This window comes from Phaseolus vulgaris, chromosome 7 (assembly GCF_000499845.2).
Source record: "Phaseolus vulgaris cultivar G19833 chromosome 7, P. vulgaris v2.0, whole genome shotgun sequence".
Lineage (NCBI taxonomy): Eukaryota > Viridiplantae > Streptophyta > Magnoliopsida > Fabales > Fabaceae > Phaseolus > Phaseolus vulgaris.
The window spans coordinates 119,884-142,901 of record NC_023753.2 but is presented as its reverse complement, the minus strand read 5'-3'; the positions used below and the strand labels follow the sequence as shown (position 1 = coordinate 142,901).

At 34.7% G+C, this 23,018-nt stretch overlaps 4 protein-coding genes across 5 annotated transcripts; 2 read left to right on the top strand and 2 right to left on the bottom strand.

Moving 5' to 3' along the window:
* Nucleotides 1-1,888: 1,888 nt before the first annotated feature.
* On the bottom strand, nucleotides 1,889-9,172 carry LOC137828673 (uncharacterized). 2 transcript variants are annotated; one of them, XM_068635346.1, is made up of 14 exons: nucleotides 8,912-9,172; nucleotides 8,720-8,849; nucleotides 8,432-8,636; nucleotides 8,250-8,350; nucleotides 7,934-8,055; nucleotides 7,753-7,844; nucleotides 6,666-6,771; nucleotides 5,454-5,608; nucleotides 4,732-4,859; nucleotides 4,209-4,330; nucleotides 3,243-3,340; nucleotides 2,886-3,148; nucleotides 2,290-2,737; nucleotides 1,889-2,205 (listed from the first exon to the last, which is right to left on the bottom strand). In XM_068635346.1, exons 1-14 carry the CDS (start codon nucleotides 9,170-9,172, stop codon nucleotides 2,130-2,132), a joined length of 2,307 nt encoding a protein of 768 aa, XP_068491447.1. In that variant the 3' UTR covers nucleotides 1,889-2,129. The 2 variants fall into 2 exon arrangements, with proteins under 2 accessions (XP_068491447.1, XP_068491448.1); XM_068635347.1 differs by having other exon boundaries at nucleotides 7,934-8,019.
* A 127-nt stretch (nucleotides 9,173-9,299) lies between these two features.
* On the top strand, nucleotides 9,300-13,797 carry LOC137828674 (transcription factor bHLH128). The gene is made up of 5 exons (XM_068635348.1): nucleotides 9,300-9,845; nucleotides 9,973-10,367; nucleotides 10,450-10,515; nucleotides 10,605-10,673; nucleotides 13,344-13,797. The coding sequence occupies exons 1-5, from the start codon at nucleotides 9,305-9,307 to the stop codon at nucleotides 13,395-13,397; spliced, it is 1,125 nt and encodes a 374-aa protein (XP_068491449.1). The 5' UTR covers nucleotides 9,300-9,304; the 3' UTR covers nucleotides 13,398-13,797.
* A 1,444-nt stretch (nucleotides 13,798-15,241) lies between these two features.
* On the top strand, nucleotides 15,242-17,141 carry LOC137828672 (uncharacterized). Its single transcript, XM_068635345.1, has 5 exons — nucleotides 15,242-15,664; nucleotides 15,769-15,841; nucleotides 16,406-16,455; nucleotides 16,572-16,685; nucleotides 16,805-17,141. Exons 1-5 carry the CDS (start codon nucleotides 15,291-15,293, stop codon nucleotides 16,944-16,946), a joined length of 753 nt encoding a protein of 250 aa, XP_068491446.1. The 5' UTR covers nucleotides 15,242-15,290; the 3' UTR covers nucleotides 16,947-17,141.
* A 551-nt stretch (nucleotides 17,142-17,692) lies between these two features.
* On the bottom strand, nucleotides 17,693-22,524 carry LOC137828671 (prolyl 4-hydroxylase 1). The gene is made up of 12 exons (XM_068635344.1): nucleotides 22,350-22,524; nucleotides 22,138-22,185; nucleotides 21,735-21,803; nucleotides 21,340-21,392; nucleotides 20,818-20,883; nucleotides 20,588-20,662; nucleotides 19,498-19,572; nucleotides 19,275-19,345; nucleotides 19,139-19,190; nucleotides 18,932-19,021; nucleotides 18,618-18,710; nucleotides 17,693-17,990 (listed from the first exon to the last, which is right to left on the bottom strand). The coding sequence occupies exons 1-12, from the start codon at nucleotides 22,411-22,413 to the stop codon at nucleotides 17,883-17,885; spliced, it is 864 nt and encodes a 287-aa protein (XP_068491445.1). The 5' UTR covers nucleotides 22,414-22,524; the 3' UTR covers nucleotides 17,693-17,882.
* Between the last annotated feature and the right edge of the window lie 494 nt (nucleotides 22,525-23,018).

Sequence of the window (23,018 nt, the reverse complement as noted above, 5' to 3'; positions counted from 1 at the left end):
CAAAGAGCATTTGAGATTAGAATTTTGAGGAGTTGAGGAAGACAAATGAACAAGCCATGGTTATTTTTCATACATGGCTTCCCTTGAATCATTGCTACATTTGCAGGTTCAATAAAAGTGGAAAATGATGGCTTTCCCACAACAGATAAAATCATTCTATCACACCCAATAAAAGCTATATTCGGATCTTATGCAGCTTTGCATCACCCAAAACAAAATTAATTCTACTCTTCATGTGGGGCCTAATACTTTTGAGTAAATAATAGTTTCAAAATTCACCTATCTGCATATTTGGTATCAAGTTAAAAATGTAACTTTACTGGTTTAAGGGCCAAACATGTGGCTTATGTGCTCATATTTATAAATCACTGCTTTGCCTCATGCACTTTTCTTGTAGTGATCATCTTCAATTCTGATATTTGGATCATGAACCCCACCACCACAGTGAATTGTTATTGGTTGGTATGATTAATGCTACTCCAAAGATGTTACTTTGTGAATAGACAGAATCTTAAGGTCTATGCCTGCTCAACTACAAGACATCATCGTGATGTCTGACATGCTTTGTCAAAACCACACAGTGGCACTCCAAAGTTTGGCTCACTTTAGATTTGGTTTGAACATATATATTTGATTTCATTGAATCAGGCTTTCACTTTTTATACACTAATCACGAGAATACGACTATGTAATACCTTTTTTTTTTCCTCCTTTTCTGATCATTGATCATGGATGAAGGTACAGCATGCAGGATACTGATAGTAGTACATTTTAAGAGACTGAACTGAAGACGTACGACCTCAAAAGCTCTTCATTTTACTCATCAAAACTGGTTAAAGCTTCTAAGTACTCAACTTCAACAGTCACTTCCTGCCACAACGGACTAACTAGCTCATTTGTTGGATGCATTTTGCTTGCTGCATAATTCTGAATGCAGCTGCTGCATAATTTGCTATAAAAAATCAGTGCTAGTGCTGGTGTCATAGATTCTTAACTGCTTTCTTTTTTAACTCTCTTTTCCTGTTTTTGGACTTTTTTACAAAGATTGGGACATCGCATAAATACCTCATTTTATTCATTTATTTTTATTGATAAAGAAAAACTAATTCACTTGATGCACACCAGAGTCACATTCACGAAACTTTCAAACCAGAAACTGCTTATGCTCTTCTATTGTCGTCAAGAACCAAGGTTTGCGAACAAAATTATATAGAAAAACTACTACAAATTAAATCAATTTGCGAATAAACTAATAAAAAAAATGAATTTTGTTTTATTTTTCTTACCTGTAGTGTCAAAAAAGTTATTTTTGTATCTAAGTATAGATTGTTATATAATTCAACATTGTAATTTTTGTAATAATTTATCTCTTAATAGAAATCAAATTAAAATTAATTACAATACAATTTAAGCTCCATTTTTAATGGTAGTCAAAATAATTACATTACAAATTTGTGAGATCGAACACTGACACTTATAAAACATGTATCAATAAAATGTCTAATTCAAAAAATATTTATTAAAATTTTGACAATTCTAACATATTTTAACACAATTTTAAAAATGAAAAATACATTAATTTTTTAAAAACTCAAACTTATTGTATAAATTTTTATTATGACTATAAAAATAAGGAACAAATTATTTTGAACTAGTCAAAAGAAACGTCTTTCATAAAAAAACTAAAATATACTTGTGGACATAAATCTTTATTGTCAATTTATATAATTCATAATTATAATATATATATATATATATATATGTTCGTGTCTCTATATCCTACATTTTAGAAATTAGTCGTATTCTCTTGTCTTACATTTTAGAAATTAGACGTATCTCCGTGTTCGTATCGGTATTCATGTCAGTGTCTATACTATATAGGTACAAATTTCCTTTTAAATCAGAATGCAATTTATTTATCAGTAATCGAAATAATTATAATACAGCTAATATTTAATTAAATTAATTATGATACATTACCCTTTCAGATCATGTAATAACACTAGCCACTTATAATTATTGTCGTGGCTCGTAAGTGCAGAAATTATATATGGTATATATAAATAAGAACATTTAACTCTTTTCTAAAATGGTATAGATGGTTTGAAGTTGAATGGCAGTAAGTTGTATCAGATGATGTGAGGTTCTGTTAGTTGATCTTTAGCAGTTTGAGATTTCAATATCTTTCGCAAGGCATCATGACATCTGCCAAGTCCAACACTCAGGTAAGAACTTGTCAAAGATATTAATTTAGAAATGAGAAAAGGTTGTGGTTGTAATTTGTCTTACCTCCAAGGAAGATGATCAAGGAACATAGATGGTGAAACAATAATATCTTTGAAGTTTTCTCTATCTGCAACGTAAGCTTTATAACAATTATCGCTCTCCTGCGTCCTTAGATCAGATTGTGATCTTCTCTTCTCCAGTACAATGTGAATCACAAAACCAGGTAGATACAGCTCCGGGGGATCATTGGAAGACGGATTTTCAGAATCTGGAACAGTATCTATAAACCGAGACACTGGATCATCAATTGAACGTGCATCTTTAGCAAAAGCATTTGTAAATTTGGCATTATCAATTCCAACAGAATGATCCCTTGCCCTGGCATCAGACCAAAGTGAGCATTCTTCATGCTCATTGTCGAAGCAATCTTCACTATCAAAAGACATATATTCACCATAGTCGGCTATAGCAAAACCCCCTTTAATTGTCTGAGTCTCTTGTTCAATGCTGCCTGTTGCAATGATGAAAATCTTTTTAGAAAAAGCACCTTTCACAAACTGAGTACGAGGAATCATGGAAGAATGCACACTATTTCCCACACTCATAGGGTGACATATTTATTCTCCAACATGCCTACTATGTTATTAAAGATAAGACACCTTTGTTATCAGTTTCACACTGGCTTCTTCGGATTTGATGGTTTAGATCATCCTTGATGGCCCCTGAATGATACTCGGATTCATTCTCAGCCTTGGAGTTATTTCTCTGATATTTGCTTAGGTATAGAAACCTACGAGCAAGTCTTAAAATCATGGCACTATCTGCTTTAGGATCTTGTGATAGTGATGTGATTGCGCCTGCCCTTAGCCGCATGACGGATCCAATTGAAAGGCGTGATGAAAATTCATTTCCAAATATGATACTGCATCATAAAGAATAAAAGCAAGCAGAAAGGAAACTAAAAGTGTTACCAAAAGAGAGTCAACCAAAATCAAACATTTTACTAGTACAATTACCTTGTCACAAATTCTGAGCATGCATCTGCCACAACTAAATCCAGACAAGGGAGTGGCCCATATGAATAAACGTGCAGATTAGGGTAGCGGTTATAAAGCTGTGGAAAAGACCAGAATTTATTTGGTGCTATAAAATCAAATGCTTAAAGACGGCAGCATAAAAAAAGACAAAACAGTGCATGGAAAATTTTAAAAGTGCTGAATGCATGTTCAAAACTTGAAGGAAATTATATGCATTTAAAAAATAAATGATGCAATACAAGAGGAAACAATGGTGATTTAATGACTAAATAAATGTTCGCATGAGTTTATTAAATAATCTTCAATTTATGATTTTTTTTTAGTCCTTCATAGTTTTCAATGCTTAAAGAGTTTTGAAACAACACCTTAATCTTATCTAACATGAGTATTAGAATCAAATATAATTAAATAATATAAATATTATATAATTATTTATTATGTTTCTCTGTTTTTTCTTTTTAGAATATGAATTCTTATAATTATGCTTCTGTTTGACATTCTAGATTTGTACATGTCTTAGATTAAGTCTTTCGACTTCTCAGTGATGAAATTCTTTTATATATTCCACATAACTTTTCTACTTCCGATTACCAAATTTGTTCTCTTGTTTAGTCAAATCTTTTTCGATGGATGCTGGTTTTAGTTTTAATTGTAACAACTCTTGTATTTGAGTAACATCTCATTAAGATTCAGAAATTGAGAATTTGCAGATTGTGATAAGGCCAGAATTCAATCCCATGCTTGTGACCTCGAGCCAGCTTCAAATTTGCATCTACAATCTGTATTTCCTAAGGAAGCAAGGAATATTCGTTTTGCCTATATTTTTTTTTTTCATAATAGACTTTCAATGAATACCTAGTTCTCTGAAGCAATCAAAATAGCAAATTATGTTTACTAAAGAAGAACATTAAGTAACTATTCCTATTTAAGTGAGAAATGTCATACTTGCACTCCAAGCAATGCCGCTATAGCACCCCCAAGTGAATGCCCAACTATCCGCACATTATACCCAAAGCATTCACAACCAAATCCCAGTAATTTAGAAAGAAGTCCATAGGATTCAGAGTCTGCATTTCCACTTCGAAAACAATTTTTGTCAGAAATGAAATTTATTTTATGTCATCAAGTCAAATGCTTTTAAATTAAATACAATTTCAGTTCCATACATTGAACTGATAAAAGGTATTATGTTTTACTTAATGGGTCTTGCTAACATGTGGCGGAAGGACACTGCTTAAGGAATTAAAAGAAAAAAGTTTTTATAACAAATCATGTGAGAATGTACTAGAAAAACATAAGAGAACGCATTTTTATGCATCCCAATAAAAACTTTCCCCTTTTTATTCCTTACCCAGCTTCCTACTTAATTACCTCAATGGCGTAGGAAAGAGGAAGAAGAAACAGTTTGATATGACCAACTCTCCAGAACAAAGAACCACGAGTTTAAAAAACCTGAAGTATTTCTTACCAGGCCTTTCAGGATTTCCTTCAATCTGCATAAAAAGCTCTCGTGCAGTTTCAACTATGCCTGAATGCCCATAGTGGGGGAATGATGAAGCCACATTTTTCTTTATATCATAATGAATGTAGTTGCAACTGCAAACAGAACATAAAATATTGAAGTGAGGGACCAGAATATTGTGTTGGACCATAGAAAGGATCTATACAGCTTGGCCCATATAAAACTATTACACATTGGAACTGAAACTATAAGGTATATAGAGAAGATGATTTCTGCAGATAAAAGTAACTCAATAGGGATGTCATTACTCATTAGCCTTTGTTTATAAACAGTTTATAACTAATAGGGATGTCATTACTCATTAGCATCGGTATACATGTACTATTCAACAACACAGCATTTGCCAACAAAGTAATCATCTTTCTATCATAACCCAAACAGGATATAAGGATAGATGCTGATAAACTGACATTAAAAAGAAAGTTGAAAGCAATTGTTATTGGACTCTTTCACCCCGTCACCTTTTCAAGGAAACCTTGTATGTACATTCAGTATATGTGTTATGAGCTGTAGGTACTAGTGTATTACAATGTTTACAACCTGTGTGAATTTTATCAATGAATTGAATTAATTGGGAATTCTTAGCAACGTTTCACCACCACCCTAGGGTTATCTACTTGTTTGTGAAAATGCTCAGAGGGGACAAAAGGAGGAAGAATGAAAAATACTTGATCAAGCCAGCCAAGTCATCTACAGAAAGGGAGCATTCCTTGCATAACCCATCAGTTATTAGGTCCTCTGGGGTTTCAGTTCCACGTATAGCAATTACTACAGTTTGTAGATGATGTAGAACCACAACAAAATATGCAGCTTGACACTTGACCTGGCATGGGTATCTAAATAATTAAATATAAATTAAGCCAGTATAGTATAAAAACAGAAATATTCATAAATCATACATAAATTTAGTATATTATCATCTCAAGTTGGATAGAGCTGAGTTTCGCCACATTTTAAAATTAAAAATTTACAACCATTAGGAATCAAAATACAAGGACATAGACTGATGAGTTCAAATGAAAAGAAAAATGGGGTAGTCAGTCAGTTTACATTGTACGTAAAGTAGCCCCCTGATCAAACCAAAATCTACATAAGTTCATAAATAAATCTATACTTACCAGTTCATTTGTTATGTTCATATTTATCAAATTAGTATGTTAAAAAGTAAAAACCCACTTTACAAAGAAACATTGCATTCAATAAATGAGATATGACTAGCCTAATGAGCAAGCTTTCTTAAACTAAGATTGCAAAAGAAGATCGAGTATGCTCCAAAAAGCCACTCTCAATCGAATTTATTTTACACACTTTGAGAGATTAGAGATATTTGAATGGAGGAAAGATAAATGACCAAAAAAATAGCATATACAATATCATGCTTAGCAAACACACAAACGAGCGTGCTGACTTCAATATATATTAAGGGAAACGGCTTTGGAGAGGGAATGGGCTTAACACAAAATAGAGGACATAATTTGCTATAAAGTCTTCCCTTCCTTGATTTTAACAAAACCTAATAGTGTGTTTGGATGAGGATATTTAGAGGGTAATTCAACTTTATATAAAATTTTGAATGTTTAATGACAAAATATATAGTTTGGAAAGGAAATTTTAAAATAAATTGAAGTTCTGAAAATTCTCCATCGATCACATGATCAAACTAAACAAAATAATCATACTATTGTTGGTTCGTGACATCTACCTTTTTTGGTGAGTATTCTGTTATTGATGATGGGCTCCCGTAACTAAAATTACAACATAAATGGAGGCAACATATTTTAGACAATGTTATTTATTATTACAGATATTCATGTCCATCTTGCCCTCTATACTTTATTAAAATGTTTTTGTACAGAACTTTATTCGTTTCCACGTCTAACCTGGCTGACTCGTCCATGTCTAAGCACTTCTGGAGGCAAATTGATGTACTTTAGAAAGGCCGCAGCATGACCTCGCCACCAGTTATCACCATCCAATACAGGTCGTCTAAGAAGATAAGAAACAGGAACATGAAATCACAATGTCGAAGATGAAACTTTTTAATTTGTAAGTTGAAAAAGATGTAACGGAAAGGGAGACATGGAGACACAGAATACAGGAAAACCAAAGATATATAAATCAATATGCCTGAGCGCCAATAAGTTCTAAATAAAAATATCAACAACCATTCAGAAACTTCTATTGTAAACACTCGGGCATGCACAGTGGTAATTGAGTAAAAGCAAGTACATCATCAGCCATTTCTTCTTTTGTTCGCATATTCTTTTAGCCTCTCCTTTCCCAATTCAGTCATTCACTATTCTTCGTTCTTCACATTTACTTTGTTGTTGAAGATTCACCACTAACATAAGAACTTTGACTATAATGTTTTTGTTTCATGATTCATGAAATTGTTCAACGTTGCAAGGCACAAAAAAATCATAGACCTCAAAAGTGGAAGTGACTCCCTTCCCAGAACTAAAATCAAGAAACACAATTTTGACTCTTCTATCAAAATTTCCAATAAACAAAATGAGTACACAACGGTTCATACGAACTTAAACTTTTCTAGCAAGCTAACATATTTGGATACATCATATTTTGTATCAATTTAATAAATCAAACTACAAGGAAATAATAATTTTTTTCATTTCTTAAGATGAAAGAAATATCAACAGAGATAAGGAAAAAGCTATAAAGATGAGGGGAAAGCATCACTTTAGAGACACTGAATGGAAAGGAAAAACTTGAGGATCAGTCAAACCGGAGAAAGTACAACCCTCCACACACCTTGCATTGATAAGCAATATACAGTTTGAAGTTTATATATCATTTCGAAGTTACAACAAAGAACAAGTATCAAGACCACCTTGACCTCAAAGGTATAATACTCAACCAATAGCACTCACATTAAAAAGCTCGTGCTACTGACAAAGTAAGAATTCGATTATAAAGACCTTAAAACAGAATATCGAAACAAAATGCCACCTGTTTCGGGTCCAAGGAGACAAAATCCCTTGTCTATACAGCCACGCACAAGGAAATAATAATGGATTTCGTCCAACATCAAGCAATGGACCCTGTATTCATCATTGAATGCAAAATAAATGCTCAAAACAATTTAGTAAAAACAAAACATTAATTTAGAATTAGTTTATTATAGTAATACTGTGTATGCAGCTTCAGCAAATTTATGAAGAGCTTCAGCCTCCCTAATTCGCATCTCTGGCGCTTCCATGGATCCTTCATAGGATTCTGTAGATTTTTCATGGCTTTGAAGTAAAGCTAAAGCTGAACAACAAAAACTCAATGTCATAAAATTACAAAGAGCTAACATGCAGGTGAAACTAAATTGGTTCAGGCTGTATTCCTAATGAAAAATTGGCGGGGTCAACATTATTGCACTAATATGCCACGTCATCCTAATTGTATGACATATAAAGCATAAAAAGGCAACAAGTTTGAGATAAAAAATTAGAAGAAACCTGCCAAGAGTTCCAAATGGCCAGTTCCGGAAGCACGATAAGCAACAAGATCACCCAGTAATCGTGCAACTGAATAGACTTCATCTTCTTCGGCTGCACCCCTGTGTTAGTTATAAAAGGAGCAGAGGTAAGATAGAGTGATAAACATTGTGCGTAGGTAAGGTCAAGTAATAGGTGTATACAAATATTTGACCCGGCCCAGACAACACAAGGTCTCACGTATGCCATTATCGAAGACCTCGACATAGTGGCATTTCCAAGCGTGATCATGGGTTTCATAGAAAGACCTCCATTTGATAACATCGGATCCCGTGAAGCACTGGAGTACGGCAACGAAAGAGACGAGGATGATGAATACGGATAAACAGGTGCTGTTCCACGGGGAATCTGCATTTGAATGGTTAAGATTGAAGGATGAACGGGCTGAAAGAAGGATGGAGAAGAGTGGGTTCCTGAACTGACTCACCTACCTAAAAGACAATGATTGTTGGAGGTGAAATGGCGCATAGAGTGGAGAACAAGGTAAAGCGCAAGGAGAAATTGAAGGACGATAACGACGGCGGAAGATCGACTCCAGCAGAGCCATTTCTTGTACATGGCCTGTTGATTGATTGATGAGAAAATGAAGATTGAAAAAAAGAGGAGGAGATGGGATTACCCACCCGTCTGCGGAAGCGCGTGAGGAGATCGTTGGAGTCCTGAAGAATGAGGGTGGCAGCGGCTTGCTGGGCGAATGCGGTGTGGAACATGACCACAACCCTAATGGGAGCGGCGAGGGAGACGAGGAGGAATGGAACGGCGAAGCGGCCTTGGCAGAGGAGGTGAATTTGGAAGATGAGGAAGGCACCCATGAGAAGCACCGCCATGTTGGAAACTCCGACCACCAAGCTCAACCATCTCAGGTTTCTGAGAGCGAAACCCATACCCGTACCCGTATCCGTACCCGAACCCGTACCCGTTAAGTGCAGCAATCAGAATTCAAATCATCCATTGATTCGAAATATAAAGATTGAGAAAAAAAAAGAAGGGAGAAGGAATGAAAAGATTCTGATTCCATGAATGGGGACGTGGTTGAAAAAAAAGTGGCACGTGACCCAAATGGCACTGAGCCAATACAATTGCAGAATGCTGATGCAGCCTTAAAGTATTCCACAAGTGGCATACACCCACCAATGCCATCGCATCTATCTCTATCTAAATTGCTTATTGCACCTTCTTTTTCTAACCCAACCAAACCAAACCTTCTTCTTCTGCTTTCTTCTGCTTTCTCCTCCATGTATCCCTCCTCCTCCTCCTCTTCCTCCTCCTCCTCCTCTCAATCCATGAGCCACGCGCCTACCGGCCTCACGCGCTACGGCTCCGCTCCCGGCTCTCTCCTCACCACCACCGTCGACGCCCTCATCGGAGGATCACGCCCCAACCCCACCCCTTACTATTCCGGAGGAGACTCTCCCGACTCCACCAGCAAGGACCAAACATCGTATCACAACCACGCCCTCGGATCCGCCTTACTCCGTCAAAAAAGCTCTCCCGCCGGCTTCCTCTCCCACCTCGCCGCCGCCACCACCAACCATAACCACAACCACACGCTCAATGGTAACTAACTTACTCTTCCTGAATTATTATTATTATTATTACTCTAAATGATCCTTTTGGGCCGGGCCCACGCGGGCCCGGCCCAGTTGTCTGTCCACGTGGTTGATTTTTGCCGAACGCGACGCAGGCGCGGGGTTCACCATCACGCGGGGCTCTCGGTTGAAGTCGCAGTTGAGCTTCACGGGTCACTGCCAAGAATCTCTGTGTGGCGGCGATAACAGTAACAATTTGGTGCTCGGCGACCATGCCGGCTTCGGAATGGAGCCGTGGGACGGTTCTCATTCTCATTCCAATTCCATCGCCTTTTCCACTCCCCCGCCGAAGCGCTCCAAAAACTCCAACTCCGCCGATCAAGACATTCTCCATTGCCTCAACGCCTTGGAGTCTCAGTTCAGTCTTCCTCAGACCACTCTCGAAATGGCGACGGTTGAGAAGCTCCTGCACATTCCTGAAGATTCCGTCCCTTGCAAAATCCGCGCTAAGCGAGGCTGCGCTACTCATCCCCGCAGCATTGCAGAGCGGGTAATTACTCACCTACTCCTACCTTTTTCACTCTCATTCATTCCTCCTTCTTCTATTCAATTCCGTCCAATTCAACACGCAGGAGAGAAGAACCAGAATAAGTGGAAAGCTCAAGAAATTGCAGGACCTTGTACCTAATATGGATAAGGTATTGTTTCTATTTCTGCCTCCTTCTTTTGCTATGTCAAACCACTCTCTCTTACTTATCTCTTAATCTTGTTTCAATATTCGTTGTAGCAAACAAGCTATGCAGACATGCTTGATTTGGCCGTTCAGCATATTAAAGGTCTTCAAACACAGGTTCAGGTCTGTAAAACTACCCTTCCCTCTCCAATACTTTTCACTCCCATGCCTGTTCATGAATTATGAATTAAATGCTTCCGATATATGAATCTGCTATTCAGATTATATGTCTATCTCTATTGTGGTGTTAGGCTTTTTACCAACCCCTTGTGGATGAGGAGTATTAAGTGAACTTGTCCTTCATTAAATGCTAATTACTGGATGAATCTGAACTATTGATGGGATCTTAGTGGAGTTGTTGTTACTTTTAGAAGAAATATTCAAATTAAGTAATCTATAAATTAATTGCTAGAGGAAAATGTAGCGTATTAACAAGTTCTAGAGCCCATTAGAAGGCAGAAACACTGAATGCTTTAACCTGTGCGTATCAAACATAAATCTGACCCCTTGACTGAAATGCGAGAGAGGGCCACTTTCTGTCTGATAAATCGTCCCAACATACATGACCAAATGCATCCCCAATTTCTTCGTCGTAGGAATTTCATATCAGACGTCTCCACCAATTAATTTCCCTGTAGAATCCAAAAAAATTGGTAATGGTTGTGAGGCCTGGAGATTCCTCGGCTGCTGATGGAAAAATAGTGCAATATCAAGCTTAGGAATAAAACGTGCGTAAGCTCTTGAAAAACAAACAACTTGTTGATATAGGGCAATGTTACTGTCTTCCCTTGAGCTTGCCATGCTATCTGGCCACTTCAAACAACGCTCTTTTTTTTCACGTGGTAAGCACCTTTCCACACTGGCAAGCCAAATACCTCTAGCCATCATCATTAACCCGTCAGCCAATCACCACTGCCTTCTATAACATACTAAATCAACTAACATAAACCATATCTTAAATAAACAAAGTTTCTGATTGCAAAGGAACACAACAAAATCATTATAGCCCAACTTCATACTCTCTCTTCTACCTTGGCTAGGGCTAATGCTTCTGACTACCTGAGTTATTCTCCATTCTTCCATGTCTTGCGCGTGCAACACGTCTTATACAAGTTGTCAGAATTAATAGTTTTCCATCCCCGGAGCCAATAATCCCAGTCTCAACCCCTTAACTCTTCTCCCTTCTCCAAAGCTGCCGGAATCGCACTATTGCTCCAATAGGATTCAGACAGTCACTTTCTTTCCTTGGATAGTTATACAAACTTCAACAACTTTGTCTTTTTACGAGGGGCAATGGAACATGGTAAACTAGTTTTAACTTCCCTTGCTGTTCGGACCTCTAAGTCCTTGAACATCGTTTGGATCACTACTACATTCGAAGATTGTCGACGTTGAAGTGACTCTGTCAAAAGTTGCCTTGAAAAGTCTTCATTTGGGAGTCAAGACCAAAGACAAAGACAAAATTGTGACGGTGCTAATCTTTGCAATCTCAATGGTATTAACTTGCTATAGTCAATACCCAGTGTGCAATGTCAATGTTCATTGATAGTTAAGTGTACACTTAAAACAGAATGTGTATGTCAGCCAGCTGGTTTCATCAAGGATAACCTCGCATAATGATCTTTTTGTTGCATACTGGGCACTGTAATATTTTATATTTACCATAAGCTGTAATACACTAACAACAAGCCTTTACTACACTTTTTACAAGAGGAGACTACTAATGCATTATTTAAAACGGTAATAATCTTTTAAATTGTTCTTTAAAAGTAATAGAATAAAATAGTAAGCCAGTCCTTGAAATTGTACATTTATCAATTTAGTCCTTTAAAACATAATAGATGGTCAAATTGATATGTGAAAGATAAAAGATAGTATGATCCTTAAAAATTAATTACCAATTAATCTAGTCTTTAAAATTATAATGGTAAAACAAATCAACTCCTAAGTATAGATATTTAATTGTACTTAATTCTTTTTAATTTACTAGCGAAATATAAACCTAGATAAGGGTAAAAAATGAATTTAAGCATAAGGTTGGGTTTATCTTATACAATTTGAAAGACTAAATTGATTGGTAATTTAAAATTTTAAGGACTTTTCATTTTATTTATTTCAAGAATTAGTTTTACCTTCTATTACAATTTGGAAGACTAAATTTATAGATAATGTACATTTTCAGGGATAAAATTGCTATTTTATTAATTTCATGAACCGTCTTACTATAGAGGTTTAGTCCTTTTGACTAATTGTTTGTTATTTACTATTATTTTTTTTATAAAAAAAAAGTCATATTAAACATCACTATAAATTTTGACATTTTAGATAGACATTAGGCTGACATCTTAGTTAGAATCACTTCAAAATCCAATATTTACTATTACTTTATCTCTTTCTATTACATTACTCCTCTTAATCAATATTTATCTGTACATAATTTATTTATGTGTAGCATCATCCTTTATTGAAAATTATATTCATACAACCAACCTTCATAACTTGTATAATTTTGTAATTTTGTTTTATCAATATGATATTTCTGTCGCACTCCAAGTACAAGCTAAGTTGAAGCTGTAATTTTTTTTAAAGTAGAATAAGAAAGGACTGGATGTGAAAAGTCACGTTGAGTTTCCTAACTGAGTAGATTGTTGTCTCCTTAATCATGATTCCTGAATTGTATTACTTATCTGTATTATAAAGAATTTTACTTATGAAGGATAAGAATTGCACAGAATAATTCAGGCATTAGTTAACTGCTGGTTTTGATAACAAATTTTTTTTACCCTCTTTCAGAAGCTTCACAAAGAACTTGAGAATTGCAGTTGCGGATGCGCACAAAGCAAATAACTTATTTTGTTTTACCAGATTCTATGCAAACGTGCGTAGAAGTCAAGGTTTTGATGACAAAGCAGGAAAACTGATTTTGTACCAACCAACTTAAATGAATAATGAAGGAAACGGACGCTGTAGATTGTCAATTCTACAATTGTACAGTGTATGTTGTAATATGGTAGTCTAGGAAAATTTGTTCGTTTTCTTCAAGAATTGCCTTTTAAAGTCCAGGTTGATTTTCTTTGGAGGTTGTTTATTCCTTTGTCTGGGTAAGTATGGTACAATGAGTGATTAATTTAATTTTTGGAATCAGAACCATAATAGAAGTGAGAATGGGATGAATTAGAGAATGATACTTCCAATCCTGTTCTAAAATTGATCCAATTAGGAATGAAATCTATTTTGTTTCGGTTCATTTTTATGTTTGATGAATTACTGTAGAAGTTTATAACCAATGTCAAAGAAAAATTGTACATTCATGTTAGAAAAATGTTTTAGAGTTATTTTCTTCTGTATGCAATGACTATTTTTATCTGTGACATCTTCTGCCGAAAAAGGAATGATTCATTGCCTAAAAGTTCTGAAAGGTAACTTCAGTGGGATCTCTGTTTTGAAGTACACGAAGATATTTTCATCAGATAAAATTAATTTATAATTTTTTTCATATATCATATCTCAATTCTTATTTTAAGAATATTATACAAGTCAACTTTAATTTGTACAGAAATTTCTTATCAGTATGATTGTTAATTTTTATTCCATGTGAGATTTCTGAGAAAAGAAAAACATGGTATAGTTCCCCCTCTCTTTCTTTTTGAAGAATCATATCTGCATCTAATAAAGTTGTTCTCTTTGTGTTGCTCTAAATAATTTGTAATTCAGATATTGATAGATGGGCACTATCATGAGCTATGCAAACATGGGGTAGTTGTTTATCTTTTTGTCCACTTACATCCCTTGTTGAACAATCATCAATTTGATCCCATTACAAGAGATTGTTTTGATTTTTAAAACAACCATCACTTTCACACACAAAAGTTGACAAAATAAAATTCACATTAATTTACTATTATATCCTTACCTCAACTCTCCCTCCTCCTAAACATTTTAGCATTTAAGATATTGTGTAGTTTTGAGTTTTATGATTTTTTTTTTTTTAAATATTTAGATGGAAGAGGAAGTGAAAAGAAAAATAAACAAATAAATTATAGTTGATGAGATTGATCTGACAAAATAAAAAATTAATTAATTGAATTATATTCTTAATTAAAATTTAATAAGAATTAATATAATAAAAATTGAAAGATGATTAATTATAAACTTTTATTTTGTAAAATTGGAAATTATATTATAAAAATATTTAAAAAAATAATAATTTATTTGAATAATTAACTGCAAATAATGTAATATTTTCCCCATACCGTTTTAATATATATATATAATAAAATTAATTCACAATTTAATTAATTGAATTTAAAAATTCTCATAAAATTAATTATTAAATATCAAAACAACATATAAATATTTTTAAAGAACGTTGACTATTATGGATAAATGTTCATCTGCTTATATAATATAAATGTATAAAGAATAATATAGTTGCAATATATAACTGTTTCTAATGATTGATGCTGTATAATATATAACTGAAAAATAATGTTCCGTATAATTTATTTTCGAAATGAAGATAAAAGAGAGTAATTGTGTATATAATAATTTATTTTGTGTTGGATTCAATTGTATTGTTTTTATAAGAAAAAAAAGGAGGAGTTTGATTAGTAATAATGTTGATTGGGCCCATAATGAAAATTAGGGGTTGGGAAAGATAAAAAAAAGTGTGTGAAAAAGAAAGGTGAATAATAATATATATAGGGCTGAGAGAAAGAAGAAGAGGAGAGAAAGGTTGGAATGGCGTCGGAAAAGAGAAAGAGAAAAACTGAGTGTGATATTGGGAAGAAGAAGAAGAAGAAGAAGGAGGAGGCGAAAGAGGTGGAAGAAGAGAAGTCCGATGAACCTTCGTCGGAGCCTTTGCGCGTCCTTGAGTCGGCGATGGGTCTTCAGCTTTCATCGCTGGAGTTGGAGTCTCTCAGAGAAGACTGCATTCTGGAGGTACCAAATCAGTGTGATGTCCAAACATTGGGGAAAACTGTTAAGGCGGCGTTTGGCGGCGCATGGAGGGAGCATCTCTGCGAAGGGAGTGTGGTTGAGGGAAAAGTTAACGCCGGAAGTCCCGCGGTTCTGATCGTGACTTCCTCTGCCCTAAGATGCATAGACCTTCTCAGGTTCTTCTTCTTCTCTCTCTCTCTCTCTCTCTCTCTCTCTCTCTCTCTCGTTATCTCCCTTTATAATTCCTTTTACATGCTAAAACCCTAATTTCGTTCTGCAGGGGCTTTCGCTCTTTCACTAAACAATGCCACGCTGCAAAGCTATTCGCCAAGCACGTTAAGCTTCCGGAACAGGTACAACCCTAAACCCTAACAAACCCTAAACCAATCACCATCAACTCATTCAACTGTCTTTCTGTTCTGTGCTCTTAACCTTCATTTATTTGTTGATTTTCATTTTCGTCAAACACTCACTCACTTATTTACAAATTTTACGGGCAAGATAACTTGTGTTTCTGTGTTTCTGTGACTGAGAGTAGCATATTGTGGGAGCTATGGCTCTGGTTTGATAGGACAAGTATAATGATTTTGTCAATTCAACTATGCATTACTTCTGCTCTCTCTTGTTTTCTGCATCCTTCCACTTCAACTTGTACCAGTTGTGAAACCAGACAAAAATTCATCGGCATGCGGCTGAGGGACCAAATTACTCCGTTTTTAATTTTAAAAACTTGAAATCTAAACCCCTTTTCTTGGACTCTAAAAAAGTGAATTTACTTCTGTGCATTTAAATTTAATGTTTTGTTCTTCACCGCTGCATGATTTTTCCTTCCCTTGGTTCATGTTATAAATTGTGATTCTTCTTATTCTTCTTCGTGGAAGCATTGCTCCATTGATTTTGTTTTATGATCAATGCAGATTTCTTTGTTAAAAAACCGTGTTAACATTGCTAGCGGCACTCCAAGCAGGTTGGTGATCCCACGTCCTTCTACTAAAGAAAATTGTTCTTTCTGACCAAACATCTGATTAGATATACCTTTTGTTAAACTTTTGGTGACGTAATTATTGTGATACGCAATTTCAGGATAAAGAAGCTAATTGATGCTGAGGCGTTAGACCTTTCAAGGTTGCAAGTACTGGTGCTAGATATGCATCCTGATGTAAAGGGGTATTCGTTGTTGACCCTTCCACAAGTCAGGTTGGTCATGGGTTCTATCTATATACATAAACAATTTATATTTGTTAAAAGTAGCGGTGTGGTCTCTCTTGTAAGATTTTGCATAAATTTAGAAGCTGATGATGATGGTACTGTGACAGGGATGAATTCATGGAGGTTTTCAAGAACTATTTTTATGAAGCGATGATAAAGGGTGGTCTGCGTATTTGTCTCTATGGGTACCAGGCGGGTGTTGGTTTAAAGGGCAAACATAAAAAAGGGCATACAGTTGCTGATACGTAACATCTCATGGTTTGATTTAGGCTTGTATTCAGAAAGTTTATTATTTTTTTACAATTCCATTTATCTTATTATGAACGGAATGGCGTTGGTTTTGAGCATGGAAGAGTGACATTTTTGTTGTAAGTGGTGGAGATACATATATACAAACACACTTCTAATCTAAGTAAACTACTGATAAGCTGCTTTATTTGTCTATATTATTGTTATTAATGGAATGCTTAATAGTTTAGGAGTGAATTTAAAAATAAGGAGGAAAATTTGAAGACAAGTTTGCGAAGAAATTGTCCTACCATATTTAACATTTAATTTACTCAATTTTAAATAAAACCTTTTTGTAAGTGTATGTAAATTTGAGTGATAAGTAAAAATAATAGGAATTAGAAATTGAAAAGACTTAAGAATTTGAATTCAATTTATTTAAAAGTGTAAACTGGTTAAAATGAGTTTTTCTCGTCAAAATTTCAAAGGCTATATAGAATAACGTTTGGTGAAATTAAACGCAGAACACATGTATGATAAAATTGTTGATTTTACAACTATAAAATCCATATACACTGATCTTTTTTATTGGTTGAGTGTAGAATGGTTTGATGAGATAGTTAGATTCTAAAGATTGGTTTCATTAAAGTGTGAAATTTATATCATGAAGGTGGATAAAAAGAATACAAGTGCCAAAAGATTTGTCCATTTACAAATATTTGAATGAAATCTTTACCTGAGTGAGAAAGGAAATGTAAAACAGAAAGTTGAATAAATGAGGATATGTATTTATCTTTGGAAACCCCGTAAAACCATACCTGGGGCATCTATAATATCAGACTACGGTGCTGCAGTTTATTGATTTAAGATTAACACTATCAAATATTTCTAATATCAATAACTATTCTTAATCACTATTCTTTTATAAGGACAAGATCCAATTGCTATTTTTTTTTTTCAAACGTGAGTGGTCTGCCTCATCCACTTCGTAGCTGACCACTTCTCCCCAGACATTACCTCACATCCTCCATGCACACTGTTCGGATCTGATTGACCATCCAGTCCCTGCCAAGATCAACACTAACAGTTACATTCACCATTCACATTTTCTATCACAAAAGTACCAATTCATAAACCAGCTAAATCCTAATGATGAGTATAAATTGAAAAAATATATATATAAAAACCTATAAAGCCATCTCTACCCTTGATTTTTAAACTGGTTCTTCCTATCTAGCACCGGTTCTTAACAATATGTAATGGTAGAAGCTTATCTTATTAAGCACCAGTGTTTGCATATGTATTCCAATGGGTAAAAGGGTAAAACATACTGTTTCTACATAGAAAAAGTGGATTAATTCTTGTATTCTTGAATTTATCACTTAAACTTTTTGGTTACTCTTTGCTTCTTATGCTTATACTAATTTGTTTGGTAGTTTTGTACTGCAGTAATTGGTTATTAGATAAAATTGACTCTTTATCAATCTTTGGGAAACAGTACCCCACTCGTCATTCTATGACTTGTTAAGACACATGCACTTGCAGATGATCAAAGATATATATTCTATCTCTGGGGCCAAAAAGCACAATCTTCAAGACACGTAAAAGTACTAGAACAATTAAGGAAATAGATGTTCCTATTTCATAATTAACACGGATACCGTCCATAATAAGCAAATTAATTGCACTAACCATACTCCAGAAAAGCACCGCATTTCCTTTAGTTGGTTTGACAGATAGCCCTTTGACAAGTTTCCCACCACAGCTACATTCACCGGAACCAGCCTGAATCATATTGTATTATTATAAACAACAGCATCACTATAGTCAAAATGTCCAATTTGAGTGACAGATATAACAGCCAACACATAACACCGAATAGATAGCTAGTAGTAGCATGTTACAAATTGAGCATATTTCCCATGGTAAAGATAAAATCCAAAAAAAAGTATACAACAACTACCAAAATAAGTTAAATAACAAATTTCAGAAAACAAGAAGCTTACTGATGGGAAATATGTTTCTCCTCCTTCAACATTGTCACTCAAATACATAAGCATTGTGGCTATTCGCTGCCCACCACGCTTCAAGTTGAACTGTCTCGAAAAAAAAAAGGCATAACAGATTGCAAATGGGGTTTCATAGAAGCCACTTCAAGGAAATTCGCATGTTGACTATAATTTGAAAATTAAAAAAGAGCAAATACAACTTACGGTGTCAGAAAAATAGTCATGATGAGGTTTGTAATATTGATTCTTCTCGTACCTGTGCTGCTGCAAATGTTAGCCTTAATACTAGCAAACCCACTCATGTTCAGATATAGAGAGAAAAAATAAGTCATATTCTCACCTCAGGACTTGCATAAGCTCACCATTCTCAACTGGTATTTGAGAATAGACAGAGATTCTTTTTTCAATTGCCTAGATGAGCAAGGTGAACATATTTTATCAGACTGTACAGTTAAAGTTACTCAATAAAATATGGTCACACCAGATGGTGCACTCCATGTTTTTTACACTGCTTTAATGACTGAAGTAAAAGACTTGAGGGGAGAGTAAAATTGCTAACTTACTTGTACCATAGGATATTTTCTCTCTTGAGGATTCAAAAACATACCAGAGCTGGTTCTGACTTCACTCTTGATTCCCTATGGACAGAAATATCACATTTAATGAAGAAATACATGTTCATAGATGAAAATGACCCCATATCCTACTACTTCCACGTGTCCACACTAATTTTAAAATGGATTTCCTTTTCTTCTTAATCCAATTATGCAACGTGTGGAGAATGGACTCTAGCGGCTTTGCATGGAGATTAAAAATTAAAACTATGCTTAGTTTAAATATATTATTTTGGTCTCCCCAAAATTATTGGTCAACATCCACCACTGAATATAAAATCAACTTATTCTAAGAATGATATAGGAGCCTATTAGCCAGTGTGTGAAATCAACAAAAGCTGTTTATAATCTTAACAACTTTTCTTTATTTCTTCAAGGTGTTTAGCGAAATTCCTTGAAGTGGTTTTATATGTAACACATAAATGATGTCACAGATAAGCAGAAAATTGGTATAATAGGAAAGCAAAGCAAAAAGCAATTTTAGGATAAATTGTTTCCTTCTAGTGGTTTTTAACCTATTTGACCATTGTGTGAAATCAACAGAAAATTCTTTTAATCTTAAAATACAGCCCTTCACTTAAGCTCTACATTTGAAGCATAAAATTCTTCTTTTTTAAGTTTCAAAACTTCTCACTCATTTTTTCCTAGCCCAGGATTGGGTATTTTCTGTGAGAAGGGTCCTGCCACCCTCAGATAAAAACCATTTAGTGGTTTACAAAAATATAATTTATTCTTAAAGAGAAGAAATTAAAACGCAGTCACAAAGTGAGCTGGTTAGGTAGTTGCATACAGAATGCAACAATATAGAAGGTTCAAATGTAACAAAACAACAAGCTCCTGTATATGCATATGCACATTGTCTTCCTAAAAGGCATTTAGTATTTTATGACAAATTCATTATACATACTAAAATTTTCCCATGGTGAATCTGACAATACTTCACTTAGGCATAATGAAACTTAAACCCTATCTCATCCCGTAGCATGTATTGATGATTATGATCAATCAAATTGAAATTCAACAGAAACTGCCAATGTACCATTCCAGTTTTCGTATCAACCACAGTTGAAATATGCAAGCGAGGGAGAGCTATAGCCCTGAGATAATCACATTCCTGTAAAGATAAAATAATTTTAATACATACATATGGCCACCACCAGCAGTTTTTATTCAGCTGAAGAATGCTTTAAAAGTACTGTTAATTGCCGGGTATTTGACCTCAAGAAACATTTTAATAATGAAAAACAGCATTTAGTAGGGACAGCTAACCTCTGAACTCAAGAAGTTATGAAGTAAAATAATCCGAGGAGACCAGCTAAGCACTTCGGGTTTGACCTACAATTGAGGATCAGACGGAAATAATAATCAAAATTTAAGCATGCAAATCTATTCATTTCTCAAAAAAATGAGAATAAGCAAAAGAAATTCACTGAAAAAAGAAAATAAACTGGTTATTCAGACAATGGTTAAATTAATGAGTCTAACGCAAGCTGGAACACAGACTGACATAGGCTTTAAACGTAAAATTATAAGACAGAATGACACAGATATTGATCACTCAGAGTGCAGTCAAGCATTCTTTAACCAAGTATTTAATTGAACAGAGAAGAGAACTTTAATCTTGTTGCCTTTTTGAGGCGTTAAAATTATACCTTTACACCGAATGTATAAGCAATAATATTTTACTATTTTATTTTACCATGAGGTCTGTGATTCTATCATAGAGGATGAGCCTGAGAAAACATGTAAATAGAAAAGTTTAGCAGAAGAAAGGGAGGACAACGGACATACATATCCAAGGCGTAACACTTCTGCTTCCTTGTCATTATTCCAAAAAGAAATACCTGAAAATTAGAAGAAATGGTTGAAAAAGAAGCTCCAATGAAGAAAATTGCTAGTTATTGACAACTTAAAAAATATGTAAAACTAAAATACACTGATGGAGTAACTCATAACAAAGATATTTGTGTTTTACAGAAAGTTTGAAAAAAAAAAACAAATACAATATCTAGAAGACTCAACAATGAAACGATTGAAAGTCAGTCAAGGAATAAAAAAAAGATTAATACAGTAGTACATTTTACTTTTTAGGTAAAGCATTGCACATGGTGGAAAGGGAACTAACTTAGCAGGCATCTAGCACTCTAGAGAGATTAAAATAGGCAGAAAACAAAAATATTACTGACCTCTTGGCAATTGAAGGTAACCCTGACCTTCGACTTCACGCAATCTTCTAAATGGCAAAGAATCAGAGCCTGCATGAAGCAGTTAGGCTAACAGAGCATAACAAAAATAATCAAACACAAAAATCTAGGTCAAATATCCCTCTAAAACAAGTCCCCTATTTGTTTCATTTAAACTCGTTAAAGAAGCAATGCAGAAATTTGAAAATCATTAATGTGCATCAGCTAAAAGCCTAAGCTTTTGAAGGGGTTGGTAGATGGCACGGTGTTAGAGATGCCTACAATCCTTGGCACTCCACCATGTAATAAAAAATTTAACTTTGCGTAAGGTGGGTGCTGGCACACCTATCGTGGCTAATTATTGAGAACGAGGGTAGAAAATGAGAAGAAAAGTAGGATCCGATACCGTATGAGTCTTCCAATTTTCGTATGATGGCCAACTGAGAGAGAGCACCTGCAATGTAATTGAGGAAGAGAAGAGTGAAAAGTTGTGAGTGGTAATTCAAATATGATTATTGAGATGTGTGGTGATTTAGGGCAGTGGGGGAGAGAGAAGAAGAAAGAGCAAGAGAGTGAAGAAGAAGAAGAAGAAGAAATCGGAGAAGAGAGAAGAGATACCTATGATCATTCCGACGGTGACGAAAGTGAGAAGACCGAAGACGATCCTCATGGAGGGAGCCATGGACTTCAAAATCAACACAACAACAATCACAAACCGCTTTTAACGCCCAATGCTTTTATACTCCCATTTTGTTTTTCTCTTACAACATTTCTGATCTATGTTTTTCATCTTGTAAGATATAAAAAGAAAATTACTTTTATATCCCTTCATGCTTTAATGTCTCCTCATTTGTAAAATCTCCATTCCCGCAAAAGATACTATAACGTTTAAGTCAGATTTCAGTATTCGATATTTGGTGTAATTAATGCGTGATGATTTTTTGCAAAACTTGTGACTGTTTATATTATTATTGTGGATCCTTTATTATTGAATCAGATTAGAGTTTTAGACCAGGATTAAGAGTGTATTACTTAATGTTTAATCACTGTTTGGTGTTGTTAATCATCTTCTATTGGACTTAATGAATCTGGTTATGTCGGTCGACACTTATGTAGTACAGACACAGATACGGAGATACGTATAATCTCTAAAATATAGAACATAGGGACACAAATCTATATATTATGTAATTATGAATTATATAAATTGACAATAAATGTTTATGTGCATAAATATATTTCAGTTTGTTTTAGTAGAAAGATGTTTTTCATAGTTGGTTCAAAATG